We start from the raw sequence: 22,794 nt of genomic DNA on the forward strand, positions 1-22,794 counted from the left end.
TGTTTTTGGTCCAAATTGAATTGTCTTCTTTTACCTAACAAGTTCTGTCGATTTACATTTATTGTGATAACTGCTATAATTTTATATATTTCTAGCAAATATTTTTATGCTATCTACTCTGCCTTATTTTCCTTTCTCTATTAACTGTTTACCATTAGATTGGTGGAGTTCTCTTTATTTCTACTTTTATTAAGTGATTATCCTGAAATGGCTTAATTTGTATACATGACTTTCCAAAGCCAAGTTTCCGAAGTATATCTTTTAGAGTCATTTTGATGAGAGTCAAATTCTCAGTCTTTTTTCTAAAAATGAATTTAATTTTGTCCTCACTCTTTTTGACTGTAGGCTGACAACAGCCTCAACATTTCATTTTCTTATGGAGTTAATTTTGCTGTTGCGAAGTCATGTCAAATTTTTGCTCATATTTTGTTAATTTATCCTAAGCATTTCATAATTCTTAACTAAATTGATTAAGATTCATTTTCACTTGTTTGCTGCTAGTTTATAGAAATGTAGTTGCTATTAGTTTGTGGACATGCAACTGATTTTCATATATAGACCTTGCTAAATTCACTTACCAGTTCTAGGATCTATTTTCAAAGATTCTTTAGAATTTTTTTATGTACATGACCTTATGGTCCACACATAAAGACAGTTCACTCTTTCTATCTTGTATGCCTTTTCTCCGTACTGCACTGACTAGAACCTCTGCTATAGTGTTGAATACATGTGATGAGAGCAGACAACTTTGCTTTTATCTCAATCTTGGAAGCATTTGGTCTTTCAGCATTATTGTGATGTTGGCTGTAAGTTTTTATTGATTACCTTTATCATATTGAGGAAGTTTCCTTTTATCCTATTTTGCTAGGTTTTTTTCTATTAGGAATGGGTATTGAACTTTGTCAAATGCTTTATCTGTTGAGATGAACATTTTTTTTTCCTTTATGCTATCCATATAGTTAATTACATTAGTGGATTTTCAGTGTTACATCAGCCTTAACTTAATCAGATATGCCCCACTTGGTCATGATCTATAATAATTTTTATATATTGAATTCCATTTGCTAATATTTTGTTAAAGGTCTTTGAATCTGTGTTTGTGAGGGTTGTTGGTCTATAGTTTTCTTATAAATTTTATCCTGACTTTGGTATCAAGGATAACAATACTGGCCTCATAAAATGATTTCCGAAGTCTTCCTACATGTTTTCTAGAAGAGTTTGTGTAGGATTGATACTTTCTCCTTACACTAAAGATCTGTGTATTTTATTGTATTATGTGTGTTTTGTATACTGCATTTATATTGTTAATTATACTTTATTTTTAAAAGTTTATTTATTTTGAGAGAGAGAGTGTGAGTGGCAGACGGACAGAGATAGGGGGAGAAAATCCCAAGCAGGCTTTGTGCTGACAGGGCAGAGCCGGACATAGGGTTCAATGTCATGATCTCATAGTTCATGAGTTCAAACCCCCATCTGGCTCTGTGCTGACAGCTCAGAGCCTGGAGCGTGCTTCAAACTCTGTGACTCCCTTCCTCTCTGCCCCTCCCCAACTGTCCTCTTTCTCTCAAAAATATATAAGTATTAAAAAGAAAAAAAAAAAAAAAGAGTTGGACGCTTAACTGACTAAGCCACCCAGGCGGCCCACTTTAATTTTGTTTTAATGTTAAATATAGAAGGGAATATTGAGTTGTCCACAAAACAACCTACAACTATATAAATATGAGTGTGTTGAGGAGTAGAAGCAGTGCTGGCAGACTGAATTAATAGCACTGTTATTTTATCTAATTAAAAAATATTTTAATTAGAGCTTGATCATAAAATTTGTATGAAACGTGTGTTCAACATTAAGCACTTTCTTACAACCCTTTGCCTGTTCTGTTGTTGGACTGCCTTATTGGTCAAAACAGCAGATTTTTTTGTTCTCAGCTATTATTAAGCATAAATAGGATACCCATTTCTTTTAACTGTAGAAAATGGGTGGTTAATAGCAAAGAACAGAGACCAGTGAATTTTAGAAAGGGCCCAAGTACCGAATGAACTGGTATTGCAGTAAGTGCATATGCATGAACATGTGCAAGGAGGTCCTTACCTTCCAGCACATTCTCCAAGGGACTGCTCTTTTTTTTTTTCTTTAAAGATTATTTCTTTTGAGAAAGAAAGAGCCTAAATGGGAAACGGCCAAGCAGGCTCCGAACAACCAGTGCAAACCCCTATGCAGGGCTCGAACTCAGGAACCACAAGATCATGACCTGAGCCCAAGTCAGACGCTTAACCAACTGAATGACCCAGGCACCCCCGCAAGAGATTGCTCTTAAAGAACTTCAAATCCAAATAAATTAAAACTGACAACCTTTGGTTCAGCTCACAAAATTACACACATACACAAATTAGATATGTTGTTTCTCACCTTTTACACTAATCCTGCCAAGGTTGTGTTGGACTTCCCAATAACAAGAGGGAGCAGGAAGATTGACTTTTGTTTTCCATACTTTTCTCTGCTTCGCTTTTTAATAAACCCAGAGAAAATCTACAGGTTTGTCTTTGTTAGTTTTTTTTCCACAAAAAAAGATGCTCCCATTAAAAAAAAAAAAATCAAGGCATAGATGACACATAAATTACATTAGAGAACTTTTCATGATACTTATGGGTGCTCTCTCACCCCATTTCATCATCTTCTGTGTACTTTGTTGAAGGTCTTCCTCCAAAGTACTGTTTCTACTTTGGTAAGAGGAGAATGCTAGTTAATGAGGGCCCCCACAGACCAGCTCAGAACAATATGGAAAAGGCCACAGGCTCCCACCAGTAATCCTTCCTTGTACCGCTCTTAGAATCTCTTTAACGATTGAAGAACATCAGCTAAAGGAGGTGACATGTTGTTAACCTCTCCATAGTACCTCAGTCTGATCTTTTCATTTCTTAAGTTTTATAATTTAAAATTTTACTTCTTTGTACTAGAAAGCCTCGGTCTTCTTTTCACTTTTCTAATACAACCAGTTATTAAATATGTTGAATACAACTTTCTAGCAATTTTTGATATGGATATATGGGGTGGACTGGGAAGGAGACTTCTAATCCAGTTGTTTACATCCCTGTGGAAAGACAGACATCACCCCCTGGCCTCCCTGTGCCCCTCATTCATTCCTCCCCTGGGAGGGACTTACCTAATTGATGAGTTAAGTTACAGTAGGGCCCTGGGCTGCACTGTTTGGCTGCTCCGTCACCTGCGCCTCTTCAGAGGTGGCCTGCCTTCGAGAGCACCATTGCTCTTGGCCATGTACTAAACTCAATGGTAAAGGCTCTGCCCTTGGAGGGGAAGCTGGCAGGGTCTGCAGAGCTGTTGGCGAGTCAATCACGTTCTGGGGTTCAGTATTAGCCCATTTTCCATAGATACAGAAGGCACATTCTTCAATATCCATTTTATTATTAATGAAGATATTTTGGCCATCATATGCCCCATTCCTTTGACACCTCAATTGGTTCAGGATTCAGAAAGAAAAGGTACTCTTGGGTGGGTTCTTTCATACCCCAACAGGATACAGGATTCTTTCCAGCAGTCGAGATTTTGAGTGACTTTAGAAGCTCATTAGGAGAGTTCTAAGAATCAGCTATATTTTTATCTCTTCATTCATCTATTTTACAGATAGAAAAACTGGGAGGAGAAACTTAACTTCTAAGCCAGTAACACTCCTCTTCCACTGTTTCCCCCCCACTGTTTAATGAGTGACAGTAGGCAAAATGCAGTGGCCCACTCAAAAGACAGACACAGTCGAGTGTCTCTCATGGGATTATCTCAATGGTGGTTTGTGAATTTTTATGAAACTTCCAACGAATGCAACAATTCTAAATATCTTCAACAAAATGCCTAAACGCCAAGAATTATGGATCTAGTCGATGGTCACCAACCATCGCCCTGTTGAATTTAATGGTCTAGAAGAAAACACGCCAAACCAAAAGCTTTTTAAAATATAATTTAAAACTATGTTGTACCAGTACAATATATTAATTTTACAAATGTAAAATTTTATCCGATGTTAAAGCATTGGCAAAAACCACACATCCTACTTCAGCTTTATTGCACAATATCTATAAGAAAATATTAATTTTTAAATTAGAAAACATAAAAATGCTTTCAATATAGAAGAGACAATCTGATTTTAAAGACAATACTCTATAAGAATGTCTACCCAGAAAATAACAAACTTTCACAGGATACAAAGCTGGACAGATACTTCGGCAGATTTAGTACAAAGCACTGTTTAAAACCAGTCCAAGATACTTAATCCAAACTGTATCATCATTCTTCATTAGAAATCTAGATGCCACTCGAGGCGGTTTCTTATACTTAAAAAAGTTGAGGCATTTTTCAGTGTGAGCATTCTGAATATCTCTGACATATTAAAAACAATACTTCCCACTTACAGCCATTTGCAGGGTTTTTTCCTTCATGCAGATTATCTCTGGCAACTGTTTTTAGCAACTATTAAATGACCACTTTATTCATTTATGCTGATAAAAAAACCCATCAAGTTAAATACGCTTTTAAAACCTAGTCCTTTACAAAAATCAGTTTATAAATTTGTATCATAAAAATTAGTGTCAAAGGCCATCAAAATGGCCTTCATTTGTTTTCTATTAGCTGGTTCTCCCAGAGTTGGGATGGCAGATGCCCCACTTTTCTATGTAGTGTTAATCAGGAAATAAATCCAAGCACTAAGCTAGAATCCCAAGACAGGTTAATCCGTTCGCACGATGGATTTTAGTGGGATATCACCCTGGGTCTGTATTCCAGTGTAGGTGTTAAAATACTGACAGCAAATCTTGGTAACTGAGTTCACCTCAGACAATGAATATAATGTGGAGATGCTACAGGAAAAATGTTCATATAGCACATCATCAGTGGGGTTGTGTGTATCGTAGAAAACGAGAAAGATCCTTATTTGTTAGAACAAGGATTCACCAAATTTTATACATACGTAGGTTATGCATCTTTTCTTATTAAAGCACATTGATTCAATCACAAGTGTTTCCAAATGTATGCCTGTGTGCATCAGGAGATTGCCTTTTTGAACTTATGGCCTGCATAAGCAAAGTCAAATATAATATTACACATTTGTGTAGAGAAAATAATTATTAAAATAGTGGTTATGCGCTCACAAGTTTATTGTAGGTAGACAGAATTATCAAAAACCCAGATGCTTATAAAAGACTTTGCATTATTTAGAATTTCTTCCTTAGGAATCAAAGCAGTTGCTTTTCTGGAACTGCATTTTTTCAGAACTGCTCAAAGCACCTCACCTAGATGAGTGTTTTTAAAAAATATATATAAAAAGTCTACAATGAGACTTCACACATCACATATTTCACTTTTTATGGGCTTTTTATCATGTATCCCTTCCTTAAAGTCCTTCAGAATAAAATAAAAATAAACTCTCACATTCCATTAGAAAAAAATGGAAACATTCATGGTCTGAAAAATTTCTGCATTCCCCCAAATCTTGGTACTATGTGCAATTTCCTCATACACGGGTTTTGAGGAAACCCCTGATCATCTATTACTGAATATTCAGCTAATGGACATGCCATAGAAAATTTACATTTAATAGTAGTAAATAGATTAAAATCTATTCCATAAAATAAAAATGTTCTATGACTTCAATTTAAATATGTATCTGAAAAGCTAAGAGGAGGTTTTTTTGTTTTTCAAAAGTGCTAATTAATACATTTACACGTATCTTCAGTACATTATGTCCAATTCTTTATAAAACTAAACCACCTTGCTTTAGGCACACTGCTTGATGAGTTTCTAAGAAGCAGAGGGGAGAAAAATCACTTGTCAATTAATCCAGCTTCCTTAATTTTACTGAAGAAGAATTTCTCCAGGATATTGGCACATTTGTAGTATTCACTCTCAGGGGGGTTGTATTCTTTGCAATTGGTAAAGACTCGCTGTAAGTCTGCCATGAATAATTTCTTAGACACGTAGTACCTATTCTTGAGGCGTTCGCTCATGGTTTTCAGATCTGCACAGGAAAAAAAAATATTAGCAATCTTTGGTTCCTATTTTAAACACTCGCTGAGAAAAGGGAGACAGGGAGAGAAGTATATGTCATCGGTTTGGCTACATTTTTACCATCCCAATGCCCTTGCTTATGAAAAATTCATATGATCAAGGAAAATAGTTCCTAAATCTTATGCTGTTTCTGTTGTGAGGGGCCCCTGTGTATAATCACAGCATTTTAACACTGAAGGGACCATTATTAGTCATCTGGCCCAATCCCCTATTCAGCACAAGGAAGCTAAGTAGATTAGCAGCGATAAGTATGATAAACTAAGTACTGTTAGCTATTCATTCAGAATCACACAGAAGAGGCTCTATCTACACAGAGTAGAGCAGGTGGGACGTTTGTACTGAATCATTTCATTACTTAAGTAGAACAATCAGACTGAGTTTGTTTCAATAAATTCACAGTTGTCTTGGTGTTGCAGAGACAGAACTAAAGCAGAGAAACTGATCATAAATAAGTCTGCAGATACATCAGTGTCCTTGCATATAAAATGATTCAAATGAATTTAGTTTCATGCTCCATCCATGAAATAAGAATCAAACAATAAAAAAAATCACAAAAAATAATTCATTTCCTAAAGCAACTAAGCCTTGAGAGACTACTGTAAAATAATATTTTCCCAATATATTTACTTCCTTTAAATTATTTTACAAATAAAAACAGTACTTTATCTAAACTTATAAGAATACCATAGCTTGTTTACTCCCTACTTTTAGGACTGATTTAAAGAATTCCATGCAGGGCGCCTAGGTGGCTTGGTCACTTAAGCATCTGACTTTGGTTCAGGTCATGATTTCACGGTTCGTGGGTTCAAGCCCCGCATTGGGCTCTGTGCTGACAGCTCAGAGCCTGAAACCTGCTTCAAACTCTCTGTCTCCCCCTCTCTCTGCCCCTCCCCAGCTCACTGTCTCTCTCAAAAATAAATAAACATCAAAAAAAAAAAAAAAAAGGATTCCATGAAGATTAGAAGATGTTAACATTTGTCTACTTATAGGTTCCTAGTTGTCTCTAAGTCTGGTTCTATCATTAAAAATTATATTAACTGTGCATGGAAAAATAATTCAAAATTGTTAAAAGAAATACTTCTATCTGTAACCCAATACCCCACTATATGATCAAATTTTCCAGAGAGAAGGAAACTTAACAACCGAATACACTGGGATTATCAGTTAGTAAGATGTATAAAATTATGTGCAACATCCAAAAATGGAGAGGAGTTCATTTGCATCAAAATCTTAAATCTATCAAAAACACCAAAGAAAAATGGGAAATATATACTTTTGCCTATTTCCTCTGACTAAAGCTTATCTTTGGTAGTGCTATGTCGCCTATCTTTGAGTTCAACTTTCAACTTTCTTCTGTAACTAAAACAGTTTGGAAGGAAAGAAAAACTAGTAAGTATTAAGATACCTGAAGGTTCAGCAAACACCCCACTAGCTGTTTCACCTGAGAGTGAGTGAACAGATGAAGATGTCCTCTCATTAAATGAAGAAACAGCAATGAAGTTAATTGTGCCTCTCCAGGTAAGTTAGATGTTTACCTTCCTGCCACCTAAATGCCTACCACTTAAGATATGCTATCTGATATAATTTTAGATTTTAGAAGGAAAAGACATGTAACATAAAAGTGTTGGGGGGGCGGGGGAGGGAGTGAAACATGACACAAAGAAGTGTATCCAAAAGCTTTCAAACTATTATTTGAAAAAGAGTGGGTAAGAAGGGATGGAGGAGAGGCTAAAATACAGTAGAAACAAAACAAGAGTCACAGAAGTGTTTGAATCTTTCAGAAAAATTACAACCAATTCTGCATATTTCCTTTCTATGCTTCTATTCTATTAAGTTATAAATAACCTCTTTCTTCTTCTAGCCTTCTTAGAGTCTTAGTTGACCAAAGAGCATGTGTTAAAAAAGAAGGTGATTAAACATCAATGACACCACATATGAAGAAATCATAAAATTATTCTGTTTTCATCCCCCACCCCCACCAACTTGGGAGTTCTGGGTAAACAGGAAAACCGTGCCTGGTGATCCGCATGTGGGAAGAAGCCATGCTTGAACCTGGCTACTCAGATGATGTTGGGTGAGATGCCCCAAATGACACAGGCTAGATCTCATTCATATGGGAGAAAAGAGTTTTTGAAGGCAAAGGGGAAAGAGAAGAAATGCTTTCAGAAAAAGCCAAGAAAGTAATAATGGGAGAAAGTAAAGTTATCGATCTGTCAGTCTTGTCCTCAAAAACATGACTCTAGGGGCAAGACTACACATTTTACTCAGCACTTAAAGGGAATACCAAGAAAAATATTATTACTCACCTAAAGAGCACCATTTACTGTTTTAACTAGCTTTGTCTACAACACACCTCACTTCATCACTGGCCTTGCTCAATGGGGCCAATATTGCCCTCGGGCGCATTCAGCTATACACACAGGTGGTATCCAACTGGAAAGGCCATCCCGTTCTCGGGCTGGACCAAGCCATCACTTCCATAAAGCAGAAAGCAGGCTGAAAGGAGGCTATGACAGACAGGACCTTCTAAAACTACTATTGCAAGTCTTCAAAGCATACATGAGCAGGGCTAATTCTCCCCAAACTCATATAACCTCCCATGAGGGTTTCACAAGGGAGCTGAGATAGTCCAGGGTCAGTTGGAATTAACTCCAGAGGTCAGTTAACTTACATTTGAAAATGGGCACAAATGATCTTAACATATATATACTTTTTAAATGTTTATTTATTTTTGAGAGAGAGAACATGAGTAGGGAAGGGACGGGGTGGGGGATGGGGGCACCGGGGGACAGAGTATCCGAAGCAGGCTCTGCGCTGACAACAGTGAGCAGTCTGACACGGGGCTTGAACTCCTAAACCATGAGATCATGACCTGAGCTGAAGTTGGATGCTCAACCGACTGAACCTCCCAGATGCCCTGGTATTAACATATTTTTTACATGATGGAAATGATTGAGGGACACATCACTGGCTCAGTCAGCAGAGCATGTAATTCTTGATCTCAGGGTTGCGAGTTTGAGCCACATGTTGGGTTTAGACATTACTTAAAAATAAAACCTTTTAAAAAATTTTTTAAAAAGAAAAGAGAATACAGACTCCCCAAACAGCCTTCCATACAGAATTCTAGACTCTGTCAACCCTCACACTTTGGTTTTCATACTGAAATTCACAGAAGCAAGGCAGAAAGTAAAGGGAAAGCAAAGCATATGGATGTATGTCCACTTTAAGGAGTACAGACTCCCAAAACCATTACGGTGACTGTATACAGGACATTCATGGGAAAATTAAGGCTACAGAAAACACCTACAAATAGCTCTGTTATCAGGGAGCTAATGGATCCCTTTCATTCTCCCTTTCATGTTTTAATACTTTCTTGGTACCAGGAATAGATTACAGGTAGAAAACGGACAGAAGACACAGGCTATCTCCCAAACAACGGCCACACAACTGACTTAAAACATTTCAGCTAGTTTTCTGTCATCTGCACAATGCCAAATTAGTTTAAGTGGATTCTCAATTGGTTCAATTAATCCTTTAGCACAGTGCAGGTACAGCAGCAAATCCCACACTCCTACATTTTGAAAGGCATTTCTTGTTTCTTCGGTATTGGATGTGTAATAAAGCTTTAAAAAGGAGTATAAATAGGGACACTAATAGTAGCCACCGAGAGCTTGGAAAACCAAGAATTTCTCCCTCTGCTAGGATAGCAGGTGAGAAGCTTAATCCAGCTTCTTCTGTATTGCTTTCAAAAATTCTCAACAGGCTCAAAAGATACCAAGAGGACAACCTGAAGCTTCTCTGCTTGCAACCAAACAGGCGGAGTATAACCAAGGCCGTGTCCACACAGCCAGCCAACACATCCAGTGCTGCGTGCAGTTCCCCACCTGGGCTTTCTGCATCGAGTGCTGTCGGGGTGCAGCTCTGAAAGCTGCCAGCACGTCTCATGAACACAGCCACCCACTTGTCCCTTATCACGCCGCTCTACGTCACTGGCCCTCCACGGGTCCAGGGCATCCCGCCCCCCCTCGTCACACAAACCCTACCCTACAACAGAAGGTCACAAATCAAATCAGCAACCATTTGTCCCCCACACCGCCATCCAGAGAGTGTTAAATCTATACTTAGAAAATGTTAATGGCATTACCCATGGGGAACCTTATAACTTCATAATATCCCGGAGCTTCTGTTCTCTTCACAGGTTCCATGAAGGGCCAAGCGCTTTGATGGCTCTTGAGTAAAGAAAAAAGTAAGGTATCTAATATGGAAATTCCATGTAGGAAATCATTTCAAAATATCTGCATGAGGCGAATGAAAAGAAACACCCACCTTCACCTGCTGGAGGATGCCCTTGAGAGTGCTGTAAAGCTGGTCAGGGTCTTTGGGCTCTTTACTTGAAAGGAAAAGAGTAAACAACAGGGAACAATGATTAGCTTTTTGCCCTCTTGCCAGAGGATTCCTATTCAGCTCATTTGTACAAAAACCTAAAATTAGAACCATCCCAGAATTGTTTATGAAAACCGAAACGCAGCAAGTGCTGTATGGGTGATTACAGCCAGTTTGCCCATTTCCTCTAAGTTGCTGGGAGGAAAGAAAAAATCACTTCCATTAATATCCTCTCGCCCATCTTACTTACCTTTTCTCTTTTCCACTCGGCTTCCAGCCTGTCTCTCCTATATGTCAACAAAATTAAACACTGAATGAGAACTGCTTTTGGTTAAGAGAATAACAAAATTAATACTTATCGAAATACAATAAATTATAGGCATGCCTCAAAAAAAGTCTATTTCTGGGAAGAGGCAGAAATCAAATGCAATTACTTCCATATACAGCTAAAAACCTGAAACATCTCCAACATTTCAAAGTTGGCCAACTTTACTTTATGTTAGTGTTTTTTAAAGCAGGAACTCCCAACTTTTCAGTATAAAAAAACAAGTATGTCCAGTACTGGGGACATGTGTAGATTTTAAAGTTTAAGTCACTTTTTTTGCTAATCACCACATGAAAGAGTTAAGACTTTATTTTAGGTTAGAACAAACCTTGTCCCTCCCGGTCTCTATTTTATTTGGCAAAGACCCTGCTTGTAATGCAAGATGGTTTAGCGCAGCAGAAAGAAAACACAGCCTCAAATCCAATAGAGCTGAATTTGATTACTTGATCACTCCTTAAAATCTAACTTATCCTAGATAAATGACTTAAACTTTTGCCTCTACAGTTTATCAGTCTATAAAACAGAACCCCTTGGGGTGCCTGGGTGGCTCAGTTGGTTAAGCGTCCGACTCTGGCTCAGGTCATGATCTCACGGCTCGTTGGTTCGAGCCCCGCATCGGGCTCTGTGCTGACAGCCAGCTCAGGGCCTGGAGCCTGTTTCAGGTTCTCTATCTCCCTCTCTCTCTGACCCTCCCCTGCTCATATTCTCTCTCTCTCACTCATATTCTCTCTCTCTCTCTCGCTCTCTCTCAGAAATAAATAAAACACTAAAAAAAAAAAGATAAAAAAACAGAACCCTTAAAATTAGGTGACATTATCCTTTTTGAGATTAGTTGATGTATGTAAAAACAAAACAAAACAAAAAACAGAAGAATGCCTGTAATATGGTAGCTATTGTGCCATTAACAGGGATAATACAAGGAAGTTAAATCTCTAGGTCTAGAAGTACAAAATAAGATGTGCTATGGGGTAGCTATTGTAATAAAGGAATATATCTTGCCCAAATAATGTCTTATTTTTTTCTTCTGAAGAACTGTAGTTTGTTTCACTTTGTTCTGTATATTAAATCTTCACTATACTAGATGATGCTGGATTTGAACTGAATCAAAGCATAGCTATTCAACAGCTTTCAATCTACAAAAACAAGCTACTTTGTATGTTTCAGCCCAAGATGAGTCACCTCTAACATACTCACAGAGAAGAACCCTTGGGGCAACTACTCTCAAATAGGGACCTGGAAACAAATAGTATGCTTTCCAATCATCTTTTTTAGAAATGCTGAAAGACTGATTTGGCCAAGCACACATCTGGGCAGGTTGCAATCGCGACGGCAATGAGCACAGGATACAAACAGCAAGGTGCCTGGAGATCAGAATCAGGCTGCTAATTCTGACAGTTACTAGCCATGTACTATGTGAGCTCAAAGGACTTAATCATTCTGAGACTCGATTTCCCCACTGATAGAAGTAGAATTCCCCTGTGTTATAAATAGCAACTTCTCAATAAATGACCAGATATTATCAGCTACAAGAAGGGGCCATCTGAATTCTCCTTGATTTGTTTGCACTGAGATGTAAAGAAAAGACATAAAGGGAAAGCAGCTGCTCCCTCCCTCAGACTACAAACACCACCAGCGGGGACAGGCAGAGCAAGAAGCTTTCCGATCACGGCATTCTGGCGACTTTGTCAAACATATCTCACGGCATGACCAAAAGGTTGTGCTTTGACAAGAAGATCTGTACATACTAATTCCAGGAATGCTTTCTATGGGAATCTGTCGAACTCCATCTTTAAAACACGAAAGTCCAGGGTATACTTTTCGAATCTGGGCTTGTTTTCTTTCTATCAGCTTTTTAATGATCTGTAAAGCAGAGGAAGAAAATGTGTTTAGTGACAGAAATCTGTGGCTACAGGTTAAGTTATTCAACCTAGGAAGTTGGGCCCCTGAATAATGCCTTCAGGACACAAAAAAGGAGGAAGGGTGGATGCTATTTTACGGGGAGGCCATGAAAACATTCTATTACACACCATGCCCCTTCAGTGGCATTCACACAACCGTCTTTGAAACCTTGTCCCCTGCCGTCCAAAAGAGCCACCACTGACAGAACACAGTGCCCTCAGGGGCCACTGTCCTCTCTAGCACAGGAGCCAGTTACTCTGTCCTGCTTGTCTGAGGGGCCACTGCCCGAATGCATCAGCTACCCAGCTGAGCCCCGGGTCAGGACCTCTTCAGGTCCCCAGACCAGGAACTGTTCCCTTCGGATTGGAGGGCACATGAGCAGGCCTCAGAAAAGTCACCAGTACCAGGAAGGATGATCTTACTATTATTCAAAATTGTCAAGGCTTGGAGTGCCTGGGTGGCTCAGTCTGTTAGGCGTCTGACTCTTGATTGCGGCTCAAATTGTGATCTCACAGTTTGTGAGTTCAAGCTCCATGTCAGGCTCATACTGACAGTGAGGAGCCTTCTTGGGATTCTCCTTCTCCCTCTCTCTCTGCCCCTCCCTCGCTCAGGCTCACTCTCTGTCAAAATAAGTAAATAAATAAATAAAAATTTTAATGTCAAAGCTTGAGCCCTAACCTCTGCTGTTTGTATCAAAAAAGCAGCTCCAAATTGTTGAGGTGACACAACCCCTGTTGTGAGCATCCAGGACCAATAAGAGAATTTTGCAAAATAATTCCTAATGTACTGAGGTTAACTATTTCCAAAACAGTGCAGTTTTCCATTTAAAAAAAAAAAGATAAACTAAAAATAACTATCCAGAAATTAACCATGTCATAACTGAAGTTTAGAAAAGAGAAAACAAAACAGTAGCAGTCATTAATTGAATTTACAAAGGAAAACAAAAAATTCCAGTTCCTAACAGCTTGATCTCAAACATACTGTTGGTCAATCTTCTAGCATGAATACATTTTAATCCTAACAATTAAACGAAGAATTCCATAATGTGAATGGGACCAGTAAAAGTATATTCCTAGTAAATCTAGTTCAATGCTGTCCAATAGAAATACAATGTGGGGCGCCTGGGTGACTCAGTCAGTTAAGCATCTGACTCTTGATTTCGGCTCTGGTCATGATCTCACAGTCATTGGATCAAGCCCCATGTTGGGCTCTTTGCTGACTGTGGAACCTGCTTGAGATTTTCTCTCCTCACTCTGCCCCTCTCCCAGTTACGCTTTTTTTCTCTCTCTCTCTAAATAAACAAACATAAAAAAAAAAAAGAAATATAACGCAGACCACTCATAATTTTAAATGTTTCAATAGCCACATTTTTAAAAGTAAAAACAGGTAAGATTGGATTTTAACAGTATATTTTTCTTTAATCCAATATATCCAAAATATTATCATGGCTGAATATAATGTGTAAAAAAAAAAAAAAAAAAAAAATNTATGAGATATTTTACATTCTTTTATTCATAACAGGTCCTTAAACTTGTAGTGCATCTCAATTTCAACAGTCTATATATCAAGTGCTTATTAGTCAATGTGTACATAGTGGCTACCATTCTGACAGATCTAAATGGATGCTCTCCCTTTGTTTATTTATGAACTTAAGTCTTTTTTTTTTTTTTTTAAGATTTTATCTTTAAGCAATCTCTACAACCAGTGTGGGGCTAAACTCACAACCCTGAGATCAAGAGTCAGATGCTCTTCCAACTGAGCCAGACAACAAGCAACCCTCCCCCAGTCTAAGCCTTTTTTAAAAATTTCCTTTCAATGTTTATTTTTGAGAGAGAGAAAGAGAGAGGGAGAGAGACAGGGTGCGCGTGAGTGAGCACAAGCAGAGAAGAGGCGGAGAAGGACGGAGACAGAGGATCTGAAGCAGGCTCTGCACTGACAGCAGTGAGTCCAATGTGGGGCTCGAACTCATGAACCGAGAGATCATGACCTGAGCCGAAGTTGGACACTGAACCAACAACTTAGTCACCCAGATGCTCCCCTCCCCCAGTTTAAGTTTTTTAAATAGAGAATCCAAATGGCAATCTCTTAAATAAACACCTTCAGAAATATAACTTCAAATATAATTTTAAAAGTCTTTCTCTTTATCAGGGATACTCTCCGATGTGATATCCCACCCAGGTGGGTTCTATGCCCCTTGTGTAGCACCTTGAAGGTTTGGGGTCCTAGAGAGTGACCGGTAATGGCAATAGAGGACTTCTTAAGCCCTCTATGTCTCCAAGGATCGCTTTGGTAAAAGGAGACATTTTACTTCTGTCCCAGTTTCATCTTCACTTCCCCCAAAAATGTCTCCATTTTCCACCATGTCATCATCCTTCTCTCCTCAAGTCCTTCTCCCATCCATCACTGTTAGTTTTAGTCTCCCCAAACCGAAGACTTAGGGGGACTCCCCCATCTTTAATATGTCAACAAGTCTTAGCACATCTTCTTACAAAGAAATCACACCGGTTGGCCTCACCCTTACTTTGGATCCTCCAAGCCCAGTCCTTCACTGTCTCACACCTGGACGCAGATCTGAGAAGTATGCCTGCCTCCCAGGCCGCTCACCCCAACATGCACATGCACGTATACACTCCACTCTGCCTGCTCATGGCCTAGTCACGCTTTCTCACATAGGGCGTTTCATCACTGGCATACCTACGGTCCTAGCTGAATCTACTTACGTTGGACTCTGAAGCTTTGGCCATGCTGATGGGACTGAGCAGACTCAAAACAGCTCAAAACATGGATCACATGGAGACACCTCCAATGACGCTAGACCCTCACAGATCCCACCTTCCCCCCAGAACCAACACTCACAAAGTGGCCCTCAACCCCCACTCCACCCCCTGTCCAACTGCACACGTCTCCACCTGAACTAGCCACAACCACAGCGAACTCGGCTGTCGCATGCTTCTAGGAGCCAGGAAAGCCCTCTATACGCTTACAACTTTGTTTGCTATCACCTTAAGTCCCTGCTTTCCACAAGGAGGTTTTCACAAGTTAGAATAAAGATACTTGTGAAAATCACTTGAATTCTGTGGAAGAAGATACTACGTGAATCGAAGTATTTTATTATGGTGACTTCAGGTCTCTCCGAAAGGAACTAGGCTAACAGCTCCCAGCCGGCATCAGCCACTCACTCAGAGGCGTGTGTGGAGAAGGCTGGAGGGAAACAGGGAAGGTGAGGAGCGAGGGAGATGAGATCCAAGAGGAGGGGAGAAAGAAGGAGGAGGAGGGAGCACTGTCGTCTAAATAAGTGCCTGCTGTCGCTCGCTCCTTGTGTATGCCTTTCCTCTCTATGTCGTAAGAGCCAAAAGCTCCCAACTAGGTGAACCTGCAGAGAATCCTGCTCTCAGCTTCCACCCAGAGACACGTGGGTGCTGCTCAGAGGAGGACGGAGCAAAGGGCAGCCGACTGCCCCATGATGGCTCTGGTTGGCCAGCAGCCCCTCAAGCCGAACACTGAGCCGCTGAATACAGACCTGTTCATTAAACTCCAAAGAGAACAATGAAGAAAGCTAGCTCTTCAGGGAGAGACAGAGAGAAGGGGGGCCTGCTGTGCTTTTATTAACTCTCCAAGTAGCCTATTTGGAATGCTAAGGCTGACATCTCTTAGCAAGAAACAACAAAGGTTGTTATTTTCTAACTTAAAAAAAGGGGGGGGGGTGCTTTTACTCACAGTCATGCTCACATTCATAAGAACAAGACTGACCCACTTTAAGTAAAAGGAAAATATTTATTGAGCACCTACTATGCACCAAATTCTATGTAAGGAGTTTTATGTTTGCTATGTCGACGATGTCTGACAAATAACTAAGAACTAGGGTTAAGGAACATTAGTGGAAACCAGAAAACAAAGATGGATTTAAAACACGTGTCTTTTTTTAGCTACTTGCTAGCAAAAAAGTGCACTAGAATGAATAACAGAAGTATGAAGCAGAATTGATGTGAATAATACAGCCACAAGGCCTGTTTTTGAACGCCAATGAACTACAGGGAGCAAGGAGGTGACCCCGGGCTTAACACAAAACGCATTCATTTAATAAGTGGCCTCTGCACACTCCCCCATTATGCTCTTTTTATGGTATTTTTTTCTGCTTAGGATAAACATAAAATTACTATGTAGTCAAATCTATCAACCTTTCCCCTTACTGTTTCTCTTTTAGTTCATGTGCTTAAAAGACTTCACCCCATAATCAGGTAACAAATCACTGAATTCCTAGAAGTGTAAGACTTCAGAAGTTGCAACGTTAAAAAGAGAGATGGATACACACACTAGGATAAACACCTAAGTAAGATGAAGAGTAACAGAAATTCAAATGAGTGGATCGAACTAACGCTAGAGAAGTTCAAAGGAGAAACTGAACACAGCCCGAGTAGTCCAGTTTGTATGTGTGTTGGGAGAGTGAGGTGGGTAAAGGAGAAAGACACCGAACTAGAGGCTTAAAGCGTCAGCAATGGCTTTTAGAGAAGAGTTTAGGAAACCGAAGAGGTAAACTAAATATGAGAAGGATGCATGAGGCCAGAATGTCAAAGGCTTTGAAGGTGAAAGTAAGATATGTCACTGTTATTTTTGAAGTTCTGTATTTTACACCAATTTAACAGGTGTTGACTCTCTTAGCAACGGTGCCGAGAGAGGAGACAGATCAAGGATACCCCCCAAGAAGAAATCTATACAAACCATAGCACACTAGAGCTATGATACGTGCTAGAGCCATACACCTGGAGCCCAGTGGGATGCAGCCCGCCCAACGAAGACCAGCCTGGATGGAAGGAATGTGTGTCACGTGCTTACCTCCTTTTGCTTCTTAATGATGACAGAAAATTCTGTGTATGGGATCCGTGGATTTAGCTCACATCCCATTAAAGTAGCCCCTTCATAATCCTTGATGTAGCCAACATATTTGGTTTTAGGTATTTTAATTTCTTTGGAGAAACCCTGAAATGAGAATAAATTCATTCATACGGGCATCGTGCGTCAAGTATTTACTGACTGTGAACCATGTGGCAGGCAGCAAGATGCACTTCTTTCAAGTTCTCATCACATTATTCAGGGAAGGACTAGAGAGAAACCCCTCCATGAAGTTCAAAAACATCAAAAATCAAACTGTGCAAACAGAAAGCAAGATGACAGAAACGAATAATCTGGGGTGTCTGGAGAGGTCAGTTGGTTAAGCGTCCAACTTCAGCTCAGGTCATGATCTCCCAGTTTGTAGGTTCGAGCCCCAAGTCAGTTGGGCTCTGTGCTAATAGCTCAGAGCCTGGAGCCTGCTTCTGCATTCTGTGTCTCCCTCCCTCTCTCTCTCTGCCACTCTCCTGCTCATGCTCTATCTGTCCTTCTCTCTCTCTCTCTCAAACTAAATACACACTAAAAAACCCCAATAATCCAAGTAAACCAAATTATACAAAAGTTTTAACAGAAATTAAAATAAGGCTCAACTGCACAATTTCTCCCAACATGGGGAGGGGACCCCAGGATTCCCAACTAATCAAAAACTGATCTAAATTCTGAAAGAAAGGCTTATCAAAAAATATAGTAATTAGGGGCACCTGGCTGGCTCAGTCAATAGAGCATGTGACTCTTGAGCTTAGGGTAGAGAGTTCAAACCCCATGTTGGGTATAGAGATTACTTAAATATAAAATCTTGAAATATATATAATAGAATCTTTTTTTAAGTTTATTTTGAGGGAGGGAGGGAGGGAGGGAGGGGAGGGAGGGAAGGAGGGAGGGGGAAGAGAGAGAATGAGAATGACAGAGATAACGAATCCCTGCTTGGGAGCCCAAGCAGGCTCCTTGCTGTCAGTGCAGAGCCCAGCGCAGGGCTCAAACTCACAAACCATGAGATCATGACCTGAGCCAAAGTCAAGAGCCAGATGCTTAACTGACTGAGGCACCCAGGCGCCCTTACATATATAACAATTAGAACTTTGATGCTGAGGAAAAGAAACCCCTACTGTACAGGCAAAAACTTCTAGACCATCATCATGTGTAGCTGTTTCAGTGACACTTATTTAAAATAGATTCTTTTACATACTTTAATCTGCAATAACCTAGTGCTTCAGGATATATATTCATAAATTTCAATTATGAACGACTTTCCTAACAGTGCCTATTTCACTTCTTTGCAGTAAATTACTTGAAATTCAGAACCATCACCAGCAGTTTCCTGCCTCTCTTTCAGCAAATACTTATTTTCCAAGCAATCACTGCCATAATCCTCTAAGACTACAGACTAGCCATTTAAGAACCATGACTGGTATTTCAAGCTTTGTGATGTATTTACAGCCTAAGAAGGGTGACGCTTGAGCCCTCAGTAAAACAATCCCACCAAGATCTCCCAAGTGAGTTTTATTTTAAAAAGTCACAAACACATCCAAAAGAATGACAAGAAAATAAACAGGAGATGAACTCTCTGACATCAGAGGAAAATAAGCTCTAGCCACATAAGACTTACATAAAAAAAGAAGTTAACAGATTTTATGTAATGAAATCTTCAAAGTTCTGTACATCAAAAACAATGCCATAAACAACGTTGAGACAGCTGATGAAAGCGAGAAAAAATATCACAAAATAAAAGGCTAATATCCTTAGATACAGGGAGTTCTCACAAGTCAATGTGAAAATAAAGATTTAGTAGAAAAAGAGGCAAAATACAATGAACTGGTGATTCAAAAACAGAAGAAATACAAAGGGTCAGTGCATAAGAAAAAAACATGTCAAACTTCACAAAGATCAAATAATTGCAAACACAATTTATCTAGGAAAGGAGTAAAAATATATTCCTGAACACTTACACATTGTCGGAAGAGAAATTGTTACAGTATCTGTCAATGCATAACAAAAGCCTTGAATATGTCTGGAAACAACTCTACTTCTAGACACTGATTCTAAGCAAACTTAACATACCACAAGGGCAACACACATACACACATACTTATCAATGTACACTGTGTACGAGAAATACCTAAATGTCCTAAAAATGTGGTAATGGTTTAATGAATTATTTTCTACTTATACCATAAAATTTCAGAGAACCATCAAAAATTATCTAACAATCAGATATACTAAGTGAAAAAGACAAATAGTTAAATTATTTACATACATACATACACATGAACACACACACACAGAACAATTATTAGAAGGGTGTCTATCAAAGCACTAATAGTCTCTTTGGGGTGGTAGAATGATGAGTGATTTTTCTTCATTCTGCTTTACTAGGTCTTCCAAAATTTCTACAATAACTGTGAATTACTTTTGTAGTTAGGAAAATGTTTAGGAATTGTAAAGCACTCTTAAAAAAATATGCAGCCGAAGAATAATCCTTAAAATGTTGAGCTGACAGGGTTGAGCACCACTATTCTATTTGCAGTTGTGAGTGCACAGGTGTATACAATGGTCAAAGCTTATCGAAAATGTTTAAGATGGCTTATTATAGGTAAATTATTCACAACTTTTTAAAAGTGAGACATAATTCAGGGCACCTGGGTGGCTCAGTTGGGTAAGCATCCGCCTTCGGCTCAGGTCATGATCTCACGGTTCATAGGGTTGAGCTCTACATCGGGCTCTGTGCTGACAGCTAGCTCAGAGCCTAGAGCCTGTTTCAGATTCTGTGTCTCCCTCTCTCTCTGACCCTCCCCTGCTCACGCTGTCTTTCTCAAACATAAATAAAACATTAAAAAAAATTTAAAAGTTACACATAATTCTTTAAATACTATCTTTAACCCCCCAAAATAAATAAGTAATAAAATAATAAATAAGCAAACATTATCCTTAACANCTGAAAACTTCTGGTAAGAAAGGACCGGGGTGACAGCCAGGCTCCTAGCTTGATGTGTGCTGCTGAAGAAGGACTGACTGGAGTCCTCCATAAACTTCAGAATTTTCTTTCTGCTGTCATAAATGGTACCTTTCCAGAGACTGAAACTATTTCTTTCATCCTGGGGAACTCTACTTACCCAACCCTTAGCCTGGGGATACCATATATTCGAATTCCAGGACATAATATAATACTTCATTTATAGATGACATTCATTCATTCACTCAACAAATATTTAGTAGTACTTACTATGTGCTAGTCATACCTCTACTACAGTCTGAAGCTTACAACTGACATAAGGATTAAAAAATAAATGCATGTCCTTCTTGTAAGTAGGAAATAACCGAGGAAAGGCTTGGATGAAGGCTACCTGAGGACATATTAGGAAAAGAAATGACAGAACAGAGTTACACATGAAAAACCTACCTGTTTCTTGAAATAACCAATTGCATATTCATCTGCATATGTGAGAAAGTTCAGGATATCATGTTTTATATGATATTCTTTCAAGTGATTCATCAGGTGTGTTCCATAGCCCTATGTGAAAGTTAGTATACAGACAAACATATTAGGTTCTGGAGGGAGGACATTCCTACAAATTCACTGAGAAATGTTGGCAAATTTAGGAACTGGTACTTTAATACACTTTACCAATATATATTAACATTCTTTCTCGCATTTCTGAACTTTGAAAATCACCTACAAAACCAAAAAATTCAAAATCCTTGAATTGAGATACAATCAACATTTAAAAATACAAGTTTCTGGTTCTTTGAAAATAACACACCAAGGCTACAAGCTGCTAGTTCAACCCTAAAGAGTGCTTGCTGAATATTAATAAAGAAGTTTGGGGAGTAAATAATCTGATTTCTGCTTATCTTTAAAGTATTTGAGAACCGGAGATGCAAAGAGCAATGTAAATGAAAACTGCTAGGGGCACCAGAGTGGATCACTTGGTTAAGCCTCCAACTTCAGCTCAGGTCCTGAGCTCATGGTTTGTGAGTTCGAGCCCTGTGTCGGGCTCTGTGGTGTCAGCTCAGAGCCCCCCTTCAGATCCCCCGTCTTCCTCTCTCTGCTCCTCTACTGCTCATGCTCTCTCTCACTCTCTCAAAAATAAACATTAAAAAAAAAAGTGCTAATCTTTACTAGAATACTAACTAACCCAAGTGGTTCCTGTATGTATACAAATCAGCAAGCCTTCCAAAGAAATGTAATCCATATTACATACACAAGGTTTTCAACTTGGTCTTATCAGGCCTTTACAAGCAAGGTCTAAGAAACCCAGAGTCTCTGAGAGAGCCAGAAGACATAGGGAAGTAAACTAAAAACAGTGAACAATGCTGAATAAATTAATGATTGAAATATGAAAAAAATGCAAGTATCAGGTTTTTCAGCGATGTATAAAACTTAGAGAAAATCTATAAATTTAAAGTGACTGTTTTAGAACCTCATTAAAAGAGGTGAAAGTGAATCCAAGCATTCAGACACAAATATCCTCACATAAATATTTTAGAATTTGGTGACACACTTTTCTAAAGAACTCAAATGTGCTTACAGGAATGATCTAATGGAACTGTAGTACGACAGAGGGAGAAGGATCTTTGGAAGTCGTTTGGTGTAATTCCATATGATGCTAGATGTCTTCTGCCATCTATCCTGAAAATGTGAGCTGTTAGTACCTCTCCAGTAGAGGGGGATCACTTGGTCCTTAGATAGACCAGTTCATTTTCAGGTATTGTTATGGTTGGAAAGTTCTTCTTAAAGTTTACCTGAGATATGACCTCTTCTTATTTCTACTTATTGACCTTAGTTCTACTATTAGAGTAACAAAGGATCATTCCTGCTCTAAATAACTCTTTGAGCCCTTCAAGACTATACTCTCGCATGCCCATCCCTACATCCCAAATCCCAAATGAAATACCATTGAGGTTTTAGGTGTTCCTTAAAATGGATGATTGGAAGACCCCTTATTAATCTAATCATCCATTCAGGGCTCTCTCCTGTATATCAACGCCCTACTAAATCATAGATCCCAGGGGGCGCCTGGGTGGCTCAGTTGGCTAAGCATCCGACTTCGGCTCAGGTCATGATCTCACGGTTTGTGGGTTCGAGTCCCACGTCGGGCTCTGTGCTGACAGCTAGCTCAGAACCTGGAGCCTGCTTCTGATTCTGTCTCTCTCTCTCTCTCTCTGATCCTCCCCTGCTCACACTGTCTCTCTCTCTCTCAGAAATAAATAAAACATTAAAAATAAATTTAAA

The 22,794-nt window shown here is 39.1% G+C and overlaps 1 protein-coding gene across 1 annotated transcript in view; it reads right to left on the bottom strand.

The window, feature by feature from the left end:
- Nucleotides 1–3,950: 3,950 nt before the first annotated feature.
- KAT2B (lysine acetyltransferase 2B) overlaps nt 3,951–22,794 on the bottom strand; it is a 99,425-nt gene continuing 80,581 nt past the window's right edge. The window contains exons 13-19 of the mRNA XM_077750914.1: nt 20,962–21,072; nt 17,511–17,654; nt 12,524–12,638; nt 10,704–10,740; nt 10,397–10,460; nt 10,215–10,299; nt 3,951–6,020 (exon numbers count right to left, since the gene is read on the bottom strand). Coding sequence (XP_077607040.1) covers nt 5,827–6,020; nt 10,215–10,299; nt 10,397–10,460; nt 10,704–10,740; nt 12,524–12,638; nt 17,511–17,654; nt 20,962–21,072 — 750 coding nt within the window. The 3' untranslated portion in view covers nt 3,951–5,826. The remainder of the gene's footprint in view (nt 6,021–10,214; nt 10,300–10,396; nt 10,461–10,703; nt 10,741–12,523; nt 12,639–17,510; nt 17,655–20,961; nt 21,073–22,794) is intronic.

This window comes from Crocuta crocuta, unplaced genomic scaffold (assembly GCF_008692635.1).
Source record: "Crocuta crocuta isolate KB4526 unplaced genomic scaffold, BGI_CrCroc_1.0 scaffold279, whole genome shotgun sequence".
NCBI classification, from domain to species: domain Eukaryota; kingdom Metazoa; phylum Chordata; class Mammalia; order Carnivora; family Hyaenidae; genus Crocuta; species Crocuta crocuta.